Genomic DNA, 16,725 nt, shown 5'->3' on the forward strand with positions numbered 1-16,725 from the left:
GTACCAACCGTGGACCGGTTGGGGTCCTTTCCCTAGAGAGACGGAGAGAGAGAAAGAGAGAGAGGGAGAGAGAGAGAGACCGTTGCACGGGCCGACGAAACGAGTTGGGATGAGTGGGTGTATCTCTTAACCATCGAGAAGGAAAGAAAGAGGGAAAGAGAGAGAGAGAGATTCTTGTCCTCTTCTTCCTCAGTCCTCTTCCAACTATAAACTCCTTCATTCTTTCTCTCCGTATGCGCACGTTTATCGAACTTTCGACGTTTCCCAATTGTTCGTCGATTCTTATTCGTTCCATTTGATTTTCCTTCGTTAAAGTTACATAAATTATATTGATATTAACGAAAAGATAGATTAAATGTAAAATCAGCATCGATCGTAAGTTAATTTAACAATAATCTTGAAAACCCGCGTGACAGAGGAGAATACAAACGGTGAACTATCATCTTGGTACATGTGCACGTACCTTAATGGATTAACATCGATGATATTCGTAAATCGGTATCATTAGTTGCTTGCGAATCTTTGCGTGAGAAATTGTTATTTCAAAGTGTATCTAACGGGAACATTAGGCTGCACCACGGAGACGCGATTACATCTTGACGAAGAAAATCTTACGAAATTCGATACCGTATAACTAACTAACTTGCATCTATATATATATATATATACGTACAAGTATATAGTACCTATGTATAATGCACGTCGTCCTAATCGTCGTGGCCCCCGACTGGCTGCCTTGGCGAAGTTAATTGGCAAATGTTAACTGGAATGCGGACGGGTAAGCAAACCGTATCCGCATCGTTGAACTTACCACTCGCCGATAAACGTGTATAAGTATGTACAACATCGTACATGCGTGGATTAGAACAGATTTACGATATACCTACTTATACATATATAAATCAAGCTAAATTACTTTGAAAACATTATTCTACAAATGTTTGTCGAGTCAAACAAAATGACTTTAAATATAAAAAAGTATTTTGTCAGAGGAACGGGGGCTGTTTTTTTTTGTAGGGCTGTTAGCGTCTCGATAAGGATAAAGATAGATATAAAGGGGGTAGTTTTGTTAATCGGGCAAAGCTGGAGCGTTAACGGAATGTAGGTATGCGCGTTCGCGGTAGCTCCGTCTCTCGTTCCGCTGCATCCTGCAACTGGCTCGAGGATCGCAGGCTTATACAGGTGAGCGTGTTGCAGCATGCGAGTACAGTTAAAGGTCACCGCGGCATCTCGACCGGGTACGCGCGCGCGCTCGCGAGCGCACTTTACACCGAGGAGAAAGATAGAAAGAAAAAGAAAGAAAAAAAAAAGCATCATCTCCTGGCAAAGAGCAAACGCTTTGTTTCCTTTAACGAGTGGTACCCCCCCGTCTCCCTTTGTTCCGGCCAACTCTAACGAAAATGCTACTACCAATAGGAATAATTACATTTATTTATTTACTCCTTTCGATAAAAGACGACAAAATCTGACGCTTTTTGGTTGATTATATTTGCAGGAGAAAAACCGTACCAGTGCCAGTGGCCGGAATGTGAATGGCGATTCGCGAGAAGCGACGAATTAACGCGGCACTACAGGAAACACACTGGCGCGAAACCATTCAAATGCGCGGTCTGCGAACGATCTTTCGCGAGGAGTGATCATCTCGCCTTGCACATGAAGAGACATCTACCGAAGCAGCACACCAAGTGAATTTCCACCCACCCTGACTCAAACCAAGAGAATTCAACAAGGACAAATATATCCAGGAGGACTCTTTCTAGCCCTCGTTAGTCAAAGACAATCTAGCGAGAGAAACATTCTACGAAAGAATTTCCCCGATCTCTCTTTTAATCGTTTAGATCTGTTTTCTCCCCCCTTAGAACGGAGTCAAGTTTTCGCGTTGACTCGCAAAAATATCAGATCGATATTGTCTTCTTCATCGGTAGAAAAAGATAAACTCTATTGAATGATCCGAAATGTCCTCTTTTTCTAAAAAGACTGGAAAGAGAGAGTACGTTCCGAGTATGCTACAACGTTCGCTTTGTATCTCAACGAAACGATTTATTTATTCCAAACAATTTGTTTTAGTCGTTTCGATTGCACCGCTTACCCACGTAGATAAATTAAAGCTAATTCGACTTGGACAGAAATGAAAAAAGGGGGCTGCTTTCGTCGCTTTGCGTCGATAGAAGCTCAATTTTCATCAAAGGCTTGATATGAAGAAAGTTTCGCGTTTAAGAGAATGCACGATCGCTTCGTTTTGTATGTATGTATGTATGTATGTATGTATTACTCTTACTACTACTACACTACTACTACTACCACTACTACTACTACTACTCTTAGAACGTTCGCGAAAGAGGCCGGACAAAATATTCGTTCTCGAATACTTAATCCAAAAGATTCTCACGCGCGTATACATGTCTCTATTTACGAACGTATAACGTTTCCTCTTTCTCCCTCTCGTAGTATTTATTATATCGTTATACCTATCACGGCGTGCAAAAGGAAGTTTCCTATCGAAGCGTGCAATGTTTGACGTCGATATTTTTCATCGACGATTGCGGGAGGAGATCGGGAAGGTAAGATTTTTGCTTGCGGCTTGCGTTCGCTGTGTGGCTGGACCACTAAACGAAAAGGAAAAGTTCCGAACCATTCAAAGATAATAATTAGAATATACTTGCCGCCAAAGAGGAAAATAAAAAGATGGCGGCTAACGGAGGTTGGCGAACGTTTTCTTCGACTCTTGGAACGAAGCTATCAAGAGAGCTACCACCAACGTGTGGTTTACCTCGATGTTTGTTCACCGGCTAAGGAGGTTATGACGAAACGTATGCCTTCGTGATTGTACGCCGATGGTGTGGGTGGTTGCGAGGAAATATTTCGTCACGGCTCAGCGTTATGTGTTCTCTCTCACAGAAGGAAAGAGGAGAGGGAGGGCTGGGAGAGAAAAGGAGGGAGCTAGAGGGAGAGAGAGAGAGAGAAGAACGATGCAGATATTGCAGCAAATAGGTACGTTCCTCTCCGTTAAAGCTTTAGCCATAGATATCTCGTCTCGGATATCTTACTTTCCGAATCAAAGCGTTGTTACGATCGTAAACTAGGTTGGGACAACTACAACGTGACCTAAGGTGCAAAGGGTTTCGAAGAGAAGCCAAAGCTTCCTTTCGCCGCGACGTAATTATTTGTCGACGATTGTCGTTTATTATTATGAGAATGCAATAAACGTAGATCGCGTTTTCCACGATATTTTCCACGTTCTAATGTACTACGAGTGCCTACCACCTTTGCGAAACATTGGAAAAATGAAGAAAAAGAAGGATATGTACGTCCCAACTTTGAAAATCCGGAAAGGCCCGTTTTGGAACACGAGCAAAAGGTAAAGAAAGAGTCGTGCATGTCGATGCGAAACGGCTGCGGCCGGTGGCTGATGATATCCAGTGATGCCTCATGTACAAATTCTTTTAGGAGGTTTTAACGATTATTAGAGATTTATTAAGCGCGCCCGCACGTTCATTACCGATTCCGAAACGTAGCGATACCTAACGTTTCGCGACTCGTATCTCTTATTCTAATGAAATCTACGCACTTGTGTATGTATACGTGTATAAAAAGAAGTAAAAAGATAACAAGAAGAAAACTTTGCAAATACCTAATCCCCACTGTAGTTAATGTAATATTATTTGTATAGCGTCGCCTCGTATCCCTACGAGGATACTACTCCGTGTACTTTGAACCCTCCGTCACACAATCCCTATTCCTCTCTCTACTTATTAATTATCTTTATAGACTTTGTTCTACCTATTTTAGAAGACGAGCAGCGAGAAACGTGCATTTGTGATAAGACGAAAAGATCTCGAAGAATCTGAACAAAATCCTCAAAGAGGACGTGGTGATTTTCAATGAGTTCGCGTTACAAATAGAGATCATATTTATGTTTCATTTCAACTACAAACATTCTAATCCATCTCTTACATTCCTATTTTCTATTCTAATTGAATGGATGTAAAATAAAAGGAAATATATATTAGAAAATTTGAATACCCTGGCAAAAATGAACTATTCTCTCACGGATGTGCATTGATAATTATGAGAATGGTCTGGAATTGTCTGATTTGTCCGAGAAAACAATAAAGTTAAAAAAAGATAATTAAATAAATTGCTGTAATTGAAGTTTAACGAAATCAGATCTCCCTTTATTTGAAAGTGCGTTGTCGCATCGTCGTGTATCATAAATGTATATACAGCGCGTATTGCTTCCTAATACGTGTCTCGAATGAATGAATGAAAAGGTAATCAAAAGAATCGAACATATGCGCGCTTTATATGCTACCATATTCTATGCATATTTGCGATAGAAAATTCAAAAAAAGATAAACAAAGAAATGCAAGCAATTCAAATCGTCTCGCGATGTGTATGTACGTATTTAGATATAATATCTATCTTGTTCTATCGCATTTTTTCCTTAACCGCTCGTTTATTATAAAGAATCTTTATCGAACAAAATATGTCTAACTTAAGCCTATTTTACCTCATCCAACATGGTATCAAGCTCTAAGCCATCATTTATTTTAAGCAATATTTACTTTTGCCTTTTTCACAGACGAATTTAACAATCGTTCGTCGCACCCACCCCCCGAATCTGTTAATTTTAATATACGAAATATACCTCATGTTACGCGAAAAAAAGAAAAAGAAAATAGACGAAAGAGAAGAGTGGGATCGAACACTCGTGCACATTTCCTACTTCATTTCCTACCGTTTGTTTGTTCATAATGTTAATAAGATGCTGTAATTTGTGTGTCGTGTAATTTAAATATACGATGATATATACATATATATATATATATATAAAATATGTATTTGTATGTATACTTAATATACAATTCCTATTTGATCGAATATATTCAGATTTTTCTTTTATTTTAGCCCGAATTTCTTTCGTCGAAAAATATTGTAATTTAGAATAGCGAATTTTATTCCAAGATTAGAAATTAATGAGGTTTTTTTATACATATTTTGATTCGATAATATTATACATTTAAAAGTAAGACCAATGTAAAATACGATACAAACGATTTTATCTACAGACAAATAACGCAGAGTTTATAATTCGTCCTCCTCTTCAAATTAAATCATATCTTCGTATTACTACATAAATTATAAACTTCTAATTATAAGATTATATCTGGACAGTTAAACACTACATCTTTACTTCTATCTAGCAGTACATAAACTAAGGATGATAAGATTATTCTAATAAGATTTAATGCGATATTCATTTCCCGAATTCAAAATTTCCATTAAACTCGAAAAGCCATAGATTTTAATCAAAATACAAAAATAATCTACATCGAGATTCCAGTTTTATGTAATCAAAAACGATAATTTTTTTAAATATTTACAAAATTTTGTTTCATTTACTTTTGTAGCAACGTAAAAGTTTAAATGATGTTTACACTATAATATTACATTACTAGAACAGAAATCAGAGATATAAATGATATTACATTAAAAAGTAAATAAACTTAACGCGTGCTCAGTCGGTATTGTGATGATATTTTTTATCAACAGGAGAAAATAGCCGCTACAATTCTTGATTAACCTAGCATTAAAAAGTTGGCATAGAATCTCAACAGTTGAAAAAAATAACTAAGTGCATTTAATTGCTAGCTATTTGCTAATTCAAAATCTATAATTTCTAACTTTCTTAATTAATTATTTAATTAGTTATTAATAATTACAAATGTAGAAACGTCATGAGTGGAAGATTTTTTTCAAAGTGTGCTTGCGCCTTAAATTTGTAGTTGCGCATGCGTATAACATATTTTTAACAACTTTTTAATGCTAGACAGAAGTACATAGAAGTTCACAAGTCCACTTTTCGCGTAACCACATTCATCTTAGTTACTAACCTGACCATCAATGGGCAATAGTAGATACTTTATGCGATGATCTGTGTATTACGATTAACCAAAGAATACAGAAATACATAGAAGCTAACTAGTCCTCTTTTTTCTAACTAGATTCGTCTTAGTTAGCACCGGAACCACCAGTGGGCAATAGTAGGTACTTAACGCGATGCGCCAACTAGTGGTCCCGGGAGTAATTAAGGTGAATCTGATGTACTTTATTCTTTGGTTTAACTAAACATATATAACACGTGTATTTATTAAGACACGTGAAAAAATATGTACATATGCATATCTAGAAAATTTGACAATATTATATTTCTGCTTCCTTAAAACATATTTATATTTTTTGGACGCATTACAACCGATTTAACGGAATAACATTGTTGTAAAAGGTAAAACTCTTATTTGAAACATAACCTGAAAGGAAACAGTAGATCTTTGCGAACGGTACATTTAGTAGTTATATTTTATTAACTCGTTAAATTTCAAAGATTGGTTAATTTTTATTTACACTTTGCAAGAATTGAGGGATAATTGAAAGTATTAATTGTTTACATTTGCAAACTATTTTTCATCGTCATGGCCGAGCCAATTGTTGATAAACGCTTTGCACATATTGCAAGGGATCCTAAATTTAAAAGGATCCCAAAAAATGAGCGTAAAATTAAAATAGATAAGAGATTTCAAGGTATGTTTAATGATAAAAAATTTGCAATCAAATATACGGTCGATAAACGTGGTAAACCTATTAACCAAACTTCTATGGAAAATCTTCAAAAATACTATGAACAAACTAGTAGCGAAGATGAATCTGATACCGAAACTAGTACGAATACAAAAAAAGATCGAAAAAAGGGAATATCGAAAGATAATAATAAAATAGTGCACGATGAAACTGAAGATGCAAGTCGGAAGGAAAAAAATGATTCGGATGGATCTATTTCTATTCGGAATAACCCAATTGTTACAAAATCAAAGGAAGAAAGAGACGAGGATCTTTGTACCGCTAGCTCGTCTTGTACAATTGATTTGGATGAGGACTTAAAGAAAAATGAAAAACAGTTACATGTAAAAGATAAAGATGAACATTTAAAATTAACTAATCAAGTAAAAGAGAAATTACAAGATCTTTCTGTTAATTATGCAAGGGGTGAAGGAATTTTACTAACCGATAGTTCTTCTGATGAAGAATCTTCCGAATACAGTGGTAATACTATATACATATTCTATTGCGCCTCAGTTTTGCTCTAAATTTTTTGTATAAACAAATACAAATATATTATCTTAACATTTAGACGAAAGCGAAGAAGACATAGAACATGGTTGGGGTGAACTAGATAAAGATGCAGAAACGACCGACGAAATAACTCGCAGATTAGCCGTTTGCAACATGAACTGGGATAGAATACGTGCCGTAGATCTAATGGTCCTATTTCATTCATTTTTACCCAACGGTGGTATTATTCATTCTGTTACGGTAATATTTATTATTTTTCAACTAAAGCATAAATTTTATTGAAGTATTAATGCTAAGATTACTGACATTATAACAGCATATTAACAACTCTATTCTAACGATCAAGCTTTTCTCGATATTATAGATTTATCCATCAGAATTTGGTCTAGAACGTATGAAAGAAGAAGAAATAAAAGGACCGGTAGAACTGGTCAATGATAAAAAAGAAGAAGATCACAGCGAAAGCGATGTAAGTTTAATTATTGACACCATGGATGAACATTTCATAAAAATAAACGTCCTTATTTTTCTTTCGTTGTTACAGAACGAAGAAGGCTCGAATTATCATATGGAAAAATTAAGGAGGTATCAATTGAATAGATTAAAATATTATTATGCAGTATTAGAATGCGATTCCGCAGAAACTGCTAACAAAATTTATACCGATTGCGATGGTATCGAATATGAGTCAACTGCAACAAGGCTAGATTTGAGATTTATACCAGATGACATGAATTTCGATCAGGTATTTAAATTCTCTATCTTTATTTATTGCTTACTATTTGTTGCATTTAATAAATGAAGATTTATTTTATTTTAGGAACCTCGAGAAGTATGTACCGAATTGCCAGAAATTTCTAAATATCAACCACGTCAATTTATTACTACTGCGTTGCAACAAGCAAAAGTACAATTAACTTGGGATGAAACAAACCCAGAAAGAGAAGAATTAGCAAATAAGCTTAATTCTGGAAAAATTAACGAAATAAATGAGAAAGATTTGCAAGCTTATTTAGCGAATGGAACTAGCGATGATGATACAGGTAAATCGATGTACAATACAGTAATCTAATGTATAATAATATTATCTCATTAATATATATTCACATTTTAGACAAGGAAATTGAAGAAAACGATAGGCACCAAAGAGAAATTCAAGAGGATCTAAATACACCTAATGATCCCATCGAAAAATATAAATCCTTGTTGAAACAATTGGACGAAGAGGAAGAAGCAAAAAAAAACAAAGACGTTGAATTAGAATTTACATGGGGCATTGGAACAGAAGAGAAAGCAGAGAAATTGGTCAACGAGAAATTAAATAAAAACGAACATTTGGCTCCATTCGAGAAATATTTAGCAAAACGGAAAACCAAACAAAAAGCACGGAAGGAAGAATTAAAAAAATTGATAGAATTACGCGACGATAACGTATCGAATTCGGATGATTCCGATATTAATTTTTCGAAGAATAATAAGCCGATAAATGATCGTTTATCGCATAAAAAGCAACAAATAACTGGAGAAAATAGCGATGTTGATTCTTCATCTATGGAAGATGAAGAAACGAAACATGTGGATGAATTAGAATTACTTTTAATGGATGAAACCGAGAACGAAAATAAGAAACATTTCGACATGAACAAAATAGAAGCTAATACAAATTTGTCAAAATCTAAGCGCAAAAGATTGAAGAAAAAACAGAATGTACAAAAAATCGAGGAGGATCAATTTCAAGTAAACGTAAATGACCCCAGATTTGCCTCGCTATTTACGTCGCATAACTTCAACATCGATCCTGCAGATCCTCATTATAGAAAAACCAAGGGTACCGAAACCTTGATTCAAGAGAAATTAAAAAGAAGAGCCGAACATACTCCTGATGATGTTGTAAGTATTCAATATTTTTCTATTTCGGATAATTTATATTTTTTCCTAATTTTGTCAATATTTTAGGTAAAGGAAGAAAAGATGCCTGAAAATAATAAAAAATTGAAACTAGAATTGCAAGCGTTGGTTAAATCAGTTAAGAGAAATACTAAAACTATCTCTCAATCAATAAAACGATAATCTTCGTGATTATATGATTTGTTATTCAACTTCTTCGAAATATTAGACGCAATTTATTACTGTTTAAATGTTAATTAATTCGTTAGTATAATGAAAACTTCATCGTGAAATGCATGTGTGATTTCTAATATTATATATATTTTATTAGAGTGTAAACTCAGAAACTTTTGATTACGTATTCTATATACATATATCTCTGCACACATATAATTTTGCAAAAAGCAAAAATAATTGGTATTATTTATAAAACACTTAAAATAGTGATAAAATTTTACGTTATATAACGATAATGTTTTAGAAACATTTTTTGTTCGTTTAATTGAATTAATGTCTTAGCGTATTATAGGTCTATTTTTTCGTTTAAGTCTTGATTATTCTTTTTCAATGTTTTGTTTTCTTCCTCTAATTCTTGAATTGTTCCTTTCAATTCTTTACACTGATGATTTATTCTTGTCTTTTCACTCCTCTCCTTTTTACGAGTCGAATCATTACTTCTCTATTAACACCTTTTTACACTTATTCAATACTATCAAAGAAATCGCGACTGTACATTGACTCTATTCAACACAGTTATTTACAACAGCATAATTTCTTATTTTTTATTTTTGTTTTTCTACACGTTCAATAATCTCTTTCCTTCATTCATTTGAACATATTAAATAAATATTCTTCTAAGATAACTAGCAAAATTTGATTTGTACTCGCTTAGATTATATCTTAATCATCCTAATCAGTCCGTCTCAGATTAATCTCCTAGTAAAAATTGCTTATATTTCTATACATCAAATGAGCCGTTTATTTTGATAGTGACCTATGTCTATTTTTTATTTTTTCCGCGAAATGTTTTTTTATGGCTGTTGTAGATGTTATTAAGGTCAACAACAACAAAATATTAAAATGGACTTAGGTTTCTTTCGAAATAAACGTCTCAAATATGAAAGTTAAAAAATTACTATTTTTTGTGATGTACACGGAATGAAATGTACCGTCGTAAAAAGGAACCATCGAACAATTTTGTTTTGATATTTTTCACTAAAAACGCATTTTTAACAATTCAAATAACAAACATTTTGCGTAAAATGAAAAATCCAGTTAGTAATTAGGATTATTATTTAGTTTTTTCCAACATGCACTGCTTCTCCAACTTGCTTTCCAAATAAATAGCCTTGTTAGTAAAATTGTTGAGACAATTTTTAATTGGTAGAGAAAATATGTCCATTGCCAGCACTGTACACAGAATTATTGCATTTTATAAAATAACAATAACAAATTTCCACTTTAAATATAAAATTTCTTTTCTCAAAGAAATCGTTCTTTAAAGAATGCTTTCACCTATGTTTTCATCCATTACAAGGCCATAGCTAAGAATTAGAAGAGTCAAAATATATAATGTAAATATATTACTCGATATATTTGTATCTACAGAAGAGATAGAAAAATTATATATATATTATTGTCTAAATAAGTTCATTCAGGGAAGTAAACGATGAGGAAGACCGAATAAATCTTTAAATATAAGTAACATTTTCTAAGAAAGGATGACAAGAAGATTATTCTAATAAGATTTAATGCGACATTCATTCCCCGAATTTAAAAAATTCCATTAAACTCGATAAGCCATAGATTTTAATTGAGATACAAAAATAACCTATATCGAGATTCTAGTTTCGTGTAATCATAGACGATAATTTTTAAAAATATTTTCAAAATCTTTTTCTACTTGCTTCTGTAGCAAAGTAAAAGTTTAAATGATGTTTATTTACATCATTAAATTACATTACTATCACAAGTCGGAGTAATAAATTATATTACATTATAACGTTTTTGTAAAAATAATAAAAACAAATTTAAATATTATGTAATTAAGAAAAATCCAATCATTTTCGTTCCCAAACTAACAAACAAACGCGAAACAATAAACTACAAGTTATAACAATTTACCGACTAGATATTACAATTTTAATCTGTATCTTCTGGCCCAGAAGATTGTACGACAGTTATAGAAGAAGGTACAATTAATTTGTCTTCTATATCCACTTCCGAAAACAAGAAATTGCCACCTTCGCGTACTTCTTCCTCTCGTGCAGGCTCCGGGGGAATCAACGTATCTTGACCATGTTGTTTCAAATGATCTTTTAAAGCAAACGCTCTACCGTAAGACGCTCCACAGATGTAACAACTAAATTTTAAATTATTGTCTTTCTTATGTGTTTGAATGTGTGCCCTTGCTGCATACAAAGATGCGAAAGGTCTCGAACATTCCGTACAACGAAATGGCTTGGTATGACTATTCTTATGACCGGCTAACTGTACTCTAGTTTTAAACGTTTTTGGACAATAAGGACATGTGTAAGCACGCTCCTCTCCGTGAGTAAGTAAATGATGATTATACACAGAAGAAGCTTTAAACCTTTTGCCGCAATGTTGACAGGCATATGGTCTTACTCCTGTGTGTGTCCTCATATGTAACGTCAAACAGTATGAAACACGAAAAGTTTTTCCACAAACCTAATAAAGAATAATGATGTTCTCTTTATATTACGCTATTCAAATAAAAGAAAAAGAAAAAAATGAAAAAGAGAGAGAGACGAGGTATACATACTTCGCAAACATGAGGCTTCTCTCCGGTATGAATACGCTCGTGTTTTACCTTCTCGTGCGGTCTGGTAAATCTTCTACCGCAGTGTTGACACTGATAAGGTTTCTGATTTTCAGTTAATTCATTGACTTCGCTTGTAGGAGGAGTCGGAGAATGTGACTGATTCAACTCGGTGTGGACTGCAGCGTGCATCGCTAAACTATCGGCAGAGTCAAACTTTCTGTTACAAACTGTACAAGTTACGGATTCACCTGTATGCAACGACATATGCGCTTCTTTATATGATTCTGATAAAGTTTTACCTACAAAAGTAAAAATTAGATCAATATTATTTGATTATAAAGTATTACAAACTAATTGTAAATAAACTATTTGTTATTAAATATAAATATAAACAAAAGTCGAGATTACCACACTCAGGACAAGTAAACGTTGCATCGAGAGTTCCTTCCGGTGCATCGACATGTCGTGCTCTCACCGGCGCGTGCATACGAGAATGCAATCGTAAGCTTTTGTGAGAACAAAATTCAGTACCACACGTAGGGCATACAAACATTCGTTGATTAGAATCAGATTCACCCTCGTGTACCTTCAAATGAAGTTGTAACGCTTTTGACGTTGCGAAACTTTGATCGCAAGTGTCGCAACGATTATTTCCTCGAAGATACGCGTGCTCTCGTAAACTTGCTAATTTATTCAATTGTTCCAAGCCTTGATTGCATCTGTACATTTTCATCGACGTAGGAGCTATCCTCTTCTCTCTCATCTTGATACACAAAATATAAGCTAACTATTCGTGACAGGTATCGTTTGATGGTTCTTAATATTCAAGAGAATGATCCGTACCTTAACGCCTTCTACATTTGAAAAAAATTTCTCAATCATTGGTGCCTTAGCGGATTGCACTGGTGGAACTTCCATTGAATTTCTATCCCAAAATCTTTCTACTTGAACAATTTTTCTAGTATATAATTTTCCTTCACTATCTACACATTCTTCGGTATAAAGCGTATTCATAGTTTGAGATTGTGTATTAGTGGTATTATCAGTTTCCTCTGGGAGAACAGAAGTTGTGGGTACAGATGATAAATCGTCTAACTGTTCTGCCATTTCAAGCAACACTTCTTGTCCATCATGAAACTGTTTAATATGTTCCAAAACGGAATTGAAGCTCATGTCGCAAGTTGTACAACTATAAACAGCTTCTGGTTCTAGCTATGGAATAAGATAATATATTTTGAAACTACTAACCAAAATATTTTTAATTAATTTATATGCAATTATATAATATTTTGCTTTTATCTGAAAGATACTTTTTAAATGAAATATCCATTTTTGTGGTGCATATAAATTCTGAAATTAATAGATACAAAATTGGTCATTATCATTTTATCAAAAATTTATTTCCAAACAAATAAATGAAAAAGAGTTATATTCTTTTAGACGATATTGGCTTCAATTCTATTTCATGCACATGCAAAAATATGAAAAATAAAAACGTGTTATACCTCCTCTATTTTTACCTCACAGAGCTCTTGTTTAACACGAAGTAATCCACTTTCATCAAGTTCCCCAACATCATTTATATGGTCCATATTTATCAAGGCACTAGTACCTCCATCCAAAAGTTCAGAACCACTGGATAAAATGGTTATTATATTCTTATCGCCTGATATATCTTCTGTGCCAGAGGTTGATGGAGTTACTAATGTATTTGAAATTGAAGATTTGTCATCTCCTTTTTTGACGACATCATTTAATTTTTCACTCATTTTCAAGTCCAACGAACTATCATCTACTTCTGATTTCTCCATACCGGTCTTTTCTATTACTTTAATGTCTCCTGATATTTATGTCAGAAATAACATTCAATGGAATCAAATAAATGTAAATAAAGAAAATTCTTACACACCGTTTTCGTCAACTTCTATAGTTTCAGATTCTCCTACTATCATAATATCATTATTATTTACAGTTGTTAGAAAAGTTTGATTAATCTGCTCGATATGTGCATCCTAAAGTAAAGTTTTTCAAAATAAGTATCAATCATATTTTATATATCATAATACATAAGTACGTAGATAAAAATTAAACAAATTATACCATTAAGACCTCGGAAGCTGTGACTGTTTCTTTACATGTTTCTTGCTTGTTGATGTCTTTGATATCTTGTAACGTCTTTGAATCTAAATCTTGACCGCATCTATCCAAGTGCTGTATCAAGGCCATTACCGAATCTGAACGCTGCGAACATCCAGGACAATACAAATTGTCCGTCATGCTGAGCAAGTGGTACTTCAATGACTGTGGATCGTTAAATGTTTCACCACAGCACATTGGACAAATTAGATTTAATGATCCCATTGTTTTTTATTTTTTTTTCTCCCTTACATATATATAGATATACATATATATACACATACACATAAATTATACATACACATATATATATGTATATACATGTATGTATGTATGTATGATGTGTAAACTGTTGTTTAGATAATTTAACTAATTATTTATCTATTGATGAATTAGTATTGGAATAATGTCTCTTAAATTAGTCTAAATGTTTGTACAGACTTTTTTACAGAGGAGCTAACCTGACGTCGAACGATAAAAAATTTACACGATCTAAATTTATAAAAACACCGAACAAAGTCATTTTGCCTGACCTGATATGTCAAGTTTCTTGCAAAAAGTCCACTTATTTGTATTTATTCTGTTTTCTAAAAAGAATCACTACTTTCAACCGGCATTAACGATAATAACAAAACCATTAGAGACGAACTTCATCGCAAACAAATGCCGTACACAACAATCATGAAGTTAGGGAAATGATAAGTGAATCACGAAGTCGGCCATTACAGATACAACGTGAATCAAATGCGTAACCGTCGAAGTCAAGTTCGTGTTGGTTAAAATAGAAACTCGACGTAACTATTTTTTTGATTAATTTTCATTATCGTTATATTTAACGTTTGCTAGCGATTTTCATTATTATTTAAACGCGTTTAATTGACAAAAAATGGGTAATAAAACAATCGCTGACCTAATTTTTCACATACCATAGGAAATGAAACAGACAACTATTACATATGTATATAGAAATTGACACGAAATATGTATACTTTTTACTTCAAGGAAATCATGAACATACTACAGTGAAAGTAAAATAATCGATATACATATTATTCGTTTTTAAAGAACAAACATATATTTTTACTTATCAAATAAGACGACAATACTATTATTTTAAGTCAAACTTTCTTAGTTGGATGAACAATATTGCTTTTAAATAAATAAGAAATAAAAAAATAAAAGAAACCTAATCAACGTGCTCGTGCTGCGCGTTACTTTCTCGCCATGTATTTTGAACTAATTCAATGAACTGTTGCCACCATCTGCTTTTAGATGTAAAATATAAAGCGCATGCAGCAATGAAAATCCAAGATAGTACTAAACAATAATCAGTTTCGTTGGAAGGCGTGCTAGGTACTGGACCGCTGAAATCTGCGGATGTAACCAACAAAAAACTACTCGGATAAAATACGGTAAAATGCATAATTAGTCTTGCAAATAACTCCAATTTGTAAACGGTGCCATTAAACTTAGCTATGGGTTTCCCGTTATGTACTAGCATCAATGTTGGTACTCCTACTATGCCGTATTGTGCATTGAAGCTACAAATGAAAAAAAAGCAACAATTTAGAAGATAGATATTGTAAATTCAAATAGATTTCTAATTGTGGTCTATTAATGAAATACCTTTGATGTCTTATCGCATCTATAGCTACGCATTTAATGTGAGGAAATAATCTTGCCAATGCATTGAAGTGTGGTGCTGCTTGACTACTAAAAACACACCATCTGGCATAAAACAAAACTAGCACGCATGTTCCTGGTTGTTGTCTACCATTTTGATCATTCCTAGTTCGATTAGACGGTCCAGGCTCTAAGATTAGCAATTCCATAAGTCTTGTCGCATTGACTAACTACAAATAATATTACATAAGATTACATAGGATTCAAAATTTATATATAAGAAATAAGTAATTGCAGTAGGGCCATCTTACTTCCACCGATCCATAAATTTTATCAGTTAAACAATTTAGGCTATTTGTTTTATGTAGAGAACTATTTTTTAATGACATATTTGTCATTGGTTCTAAAACTTCTTGATCGCTTACATCATTATCTTTAGTTATATACATTTTATCTGCATCCTCATCGGTGAGATTATCCTCGGATTTTGTTTCTACGGCACATTCGTCAGTCTGTCCTAATACACTTATTATTGAAGCTATATAATATCAATAACAATAATAATAATAATATTAACAGTTGATTTTTATCGATCACTATATTATTTGCATTCTATTTGAATAATCAAAATTCTCACCTAGTACTAACATAAATAAACTTAAACTTTTTCCAAAAATATACATTTTACATTTATATATATATATATATACATATATTTATATATATATATATATATATTTATAACCTAATGGTGCAAGTTGAACATTTATTTACTAGAGAAAAGTACAGAGAATAATTTAATCCAAAAATTTGTTCTCACGCAGGAAGTCCTCATGAAATAATGCAAGGTTAACGAATTACTGTATTTGAAAGATAATTAACGATTTTCAATTCATCTAAATATTTTGTCATTAGTTTCATTTTCACTTATTGTTACCGTTTCTTAATCATTGACTCTTGTCATTTATAGAGAATCGACTGTCCAAAACAACCATTAACAATATCAATGACAGATGATATGCCAATGATACACGAATTAGAGCTTAACTTCACTTTTAGTAACATCCTATTTTGCTAGGAAATTTTCGGAAAACAATAAGTTATTTAATAGATGTAAATACAAAACATACATTGTTTGTTGTTTTAATTATAAGATACGATA

The 16,725-nt window shown here is 33.1% G+C and overlaps 3 protein-coding genes across 8 annotated transcripts in view; 2 read left to right on the top strand and 1 right to left on the bottom strand.

Annotated features, from left to right (window-relative positions):
- The window catches only part of LOC122525881 (putative uncharacterized protein DDB_G0277255), a 55,142-nt gene extending 51,523 nt beyond the window's left edge, over nt 1–3,619 (top strand). For both annotated transcript variants that reach the window (XM_043648895.1, XM_043648896.1), the window contains exon 4: nt 1,496–3,619. In XM_043648895.1, the coding sequence (XP_043504830.1) occupies nt 1,496–1,689 (194 nt within the window). In that variant the 3' untranslated portion in view covers nt 1,690–3,619. The remainder of the gene's footprint in view (nt 1–1,495) is intronic.
- A 2,495-nt stretch (nt 3,620–6,114) lies between these two features.
- Nucleotides 6,115–9,214, top strand: LOC122524303 (ESF1 homolog). The gene is made up of 7 exons (XM_043646469.1): nt 6,115–7,102; nt 7,191–7,372; nt 7,497–7,601; nt 7,677–7,877; nt 7,953–8,175; nt 8,247–9,022; nt 9,089–9,214. Exons 1-7 carry the CDS (start codon nt 6,475–6,477, stop codon nt 9,200–9,202), a joined length of 2,229 nt encoding a protein of 742 aa, XP_043502404.1. The 5' UTR covers nt 6,115–6,474; the 3' UTR covers nt 9,203–9,214.
- Nucleotides 9,215–10,375: 1,161 nt separating this feature from the next.
- LOC122524272 (zinc finger protein 383-like) lies at nt 10,376–16,613 on the bottom strand. Of its 5 annotated transcripts, XM_043646450.1 has the most exons (9): nt 15,875–15,965; nt 15,715–15,793; nt 13,905–14,045; nt 13,714–13,816; nt 13,310–13,644; nt 12,648–13,016; nt 12,213–12,567; nt 11,805–12,103; nt 10,376–11,710 (listed from the first exon to the last, which is right to left on the bottom strand). In XM_043646450.1, the coding sequence occupies exons 2-9, from the start codon at nt 15,724–15,726 to the stop codon at nt 11,162–11,164; spliced, it is 2,163 nt and encodes a 720-aa protein (XP_043502385.1). In that variant the 5' UTR covers nt 15,727–15,793; nt 15,875–15,965; the 3' UTR covers nt 10,376–11,161. The 5 variants fall into 5 exon arrangements, with proteins under 5 accessions (XP_043502385.1, XP_043502376.1, XP_043502392.1 ...); XM_043646441.1 differs by lacking the exons at nt 15,715–15,793; nt 15,875–15,965 and adding an exon at nt 16,384–16,613; XM_043646457.1 differs by lacking the exons at nt 15,715–15,793; nt 15,875–15,965 and adding an exon at nt 14,474–15,129.
- Between the last annotated feature and the right edge of the window lie 112 nt (nt 16,614–16,725).

Source organism: Polistes fuscatus, unplaced genomic scaffold, assembly GCF_010416935.1.
Source record: "Polistes fuscatus isolate 324 unplaced genomic scaffold, CU_Pfus_HIC Scaffold10, whole genome shotgun sequence".
In the NCBI taxonomy this organism is placed as follows: Eukaryota; Metazoa; Arthropoda; class Insecta; order Hymenoptera; family Vespidae; genus Polistes; species Polistes fuscatus.

Coding starts and splice junctions, on each gene's coding strand:
- LOC122524272 (XM_043646423.1), bottom strand. CDS start 14,165: ATGGGATCATTAAATCTAATTTGTCCAATGTGCTGTGGTGAAACATTT. Junction 13,645..13,713: donor TATAGAAGTTGACGAAAACG/GTGTGTAAGAAT, acceptor CATAAATATCAG/GAGACATTAAAGTAATAGAA. Junction 12,568..12,647: donor CAAATGTAGAAGGCGTTAAG/GTACGGATCATT, acceptor TTGTGTATCAAG/ATGAGAGAGAAGAGGATAGC.
- LOC122524303 (XM_043646469.1), top strand. CDS start 6,475: ATGGCCGAGCCAATTGTTGATAAACGCTTTGCACATATTGCAAGGGAT. Junction 7,602..7,676: donor AAGATCACAGCGAAAGCGAT/GTAAGTTTAATT, acceptor TCGTTGTTACAG/AACGAAGAAGGCTCGAATTA. Junction 7,878..7,952: donor ATGACATGAATTTCGATCAG/GTATTTAAATTC, acceptor ATTTTATTTTAG/GAACCTCGAGAAGTATGTAC.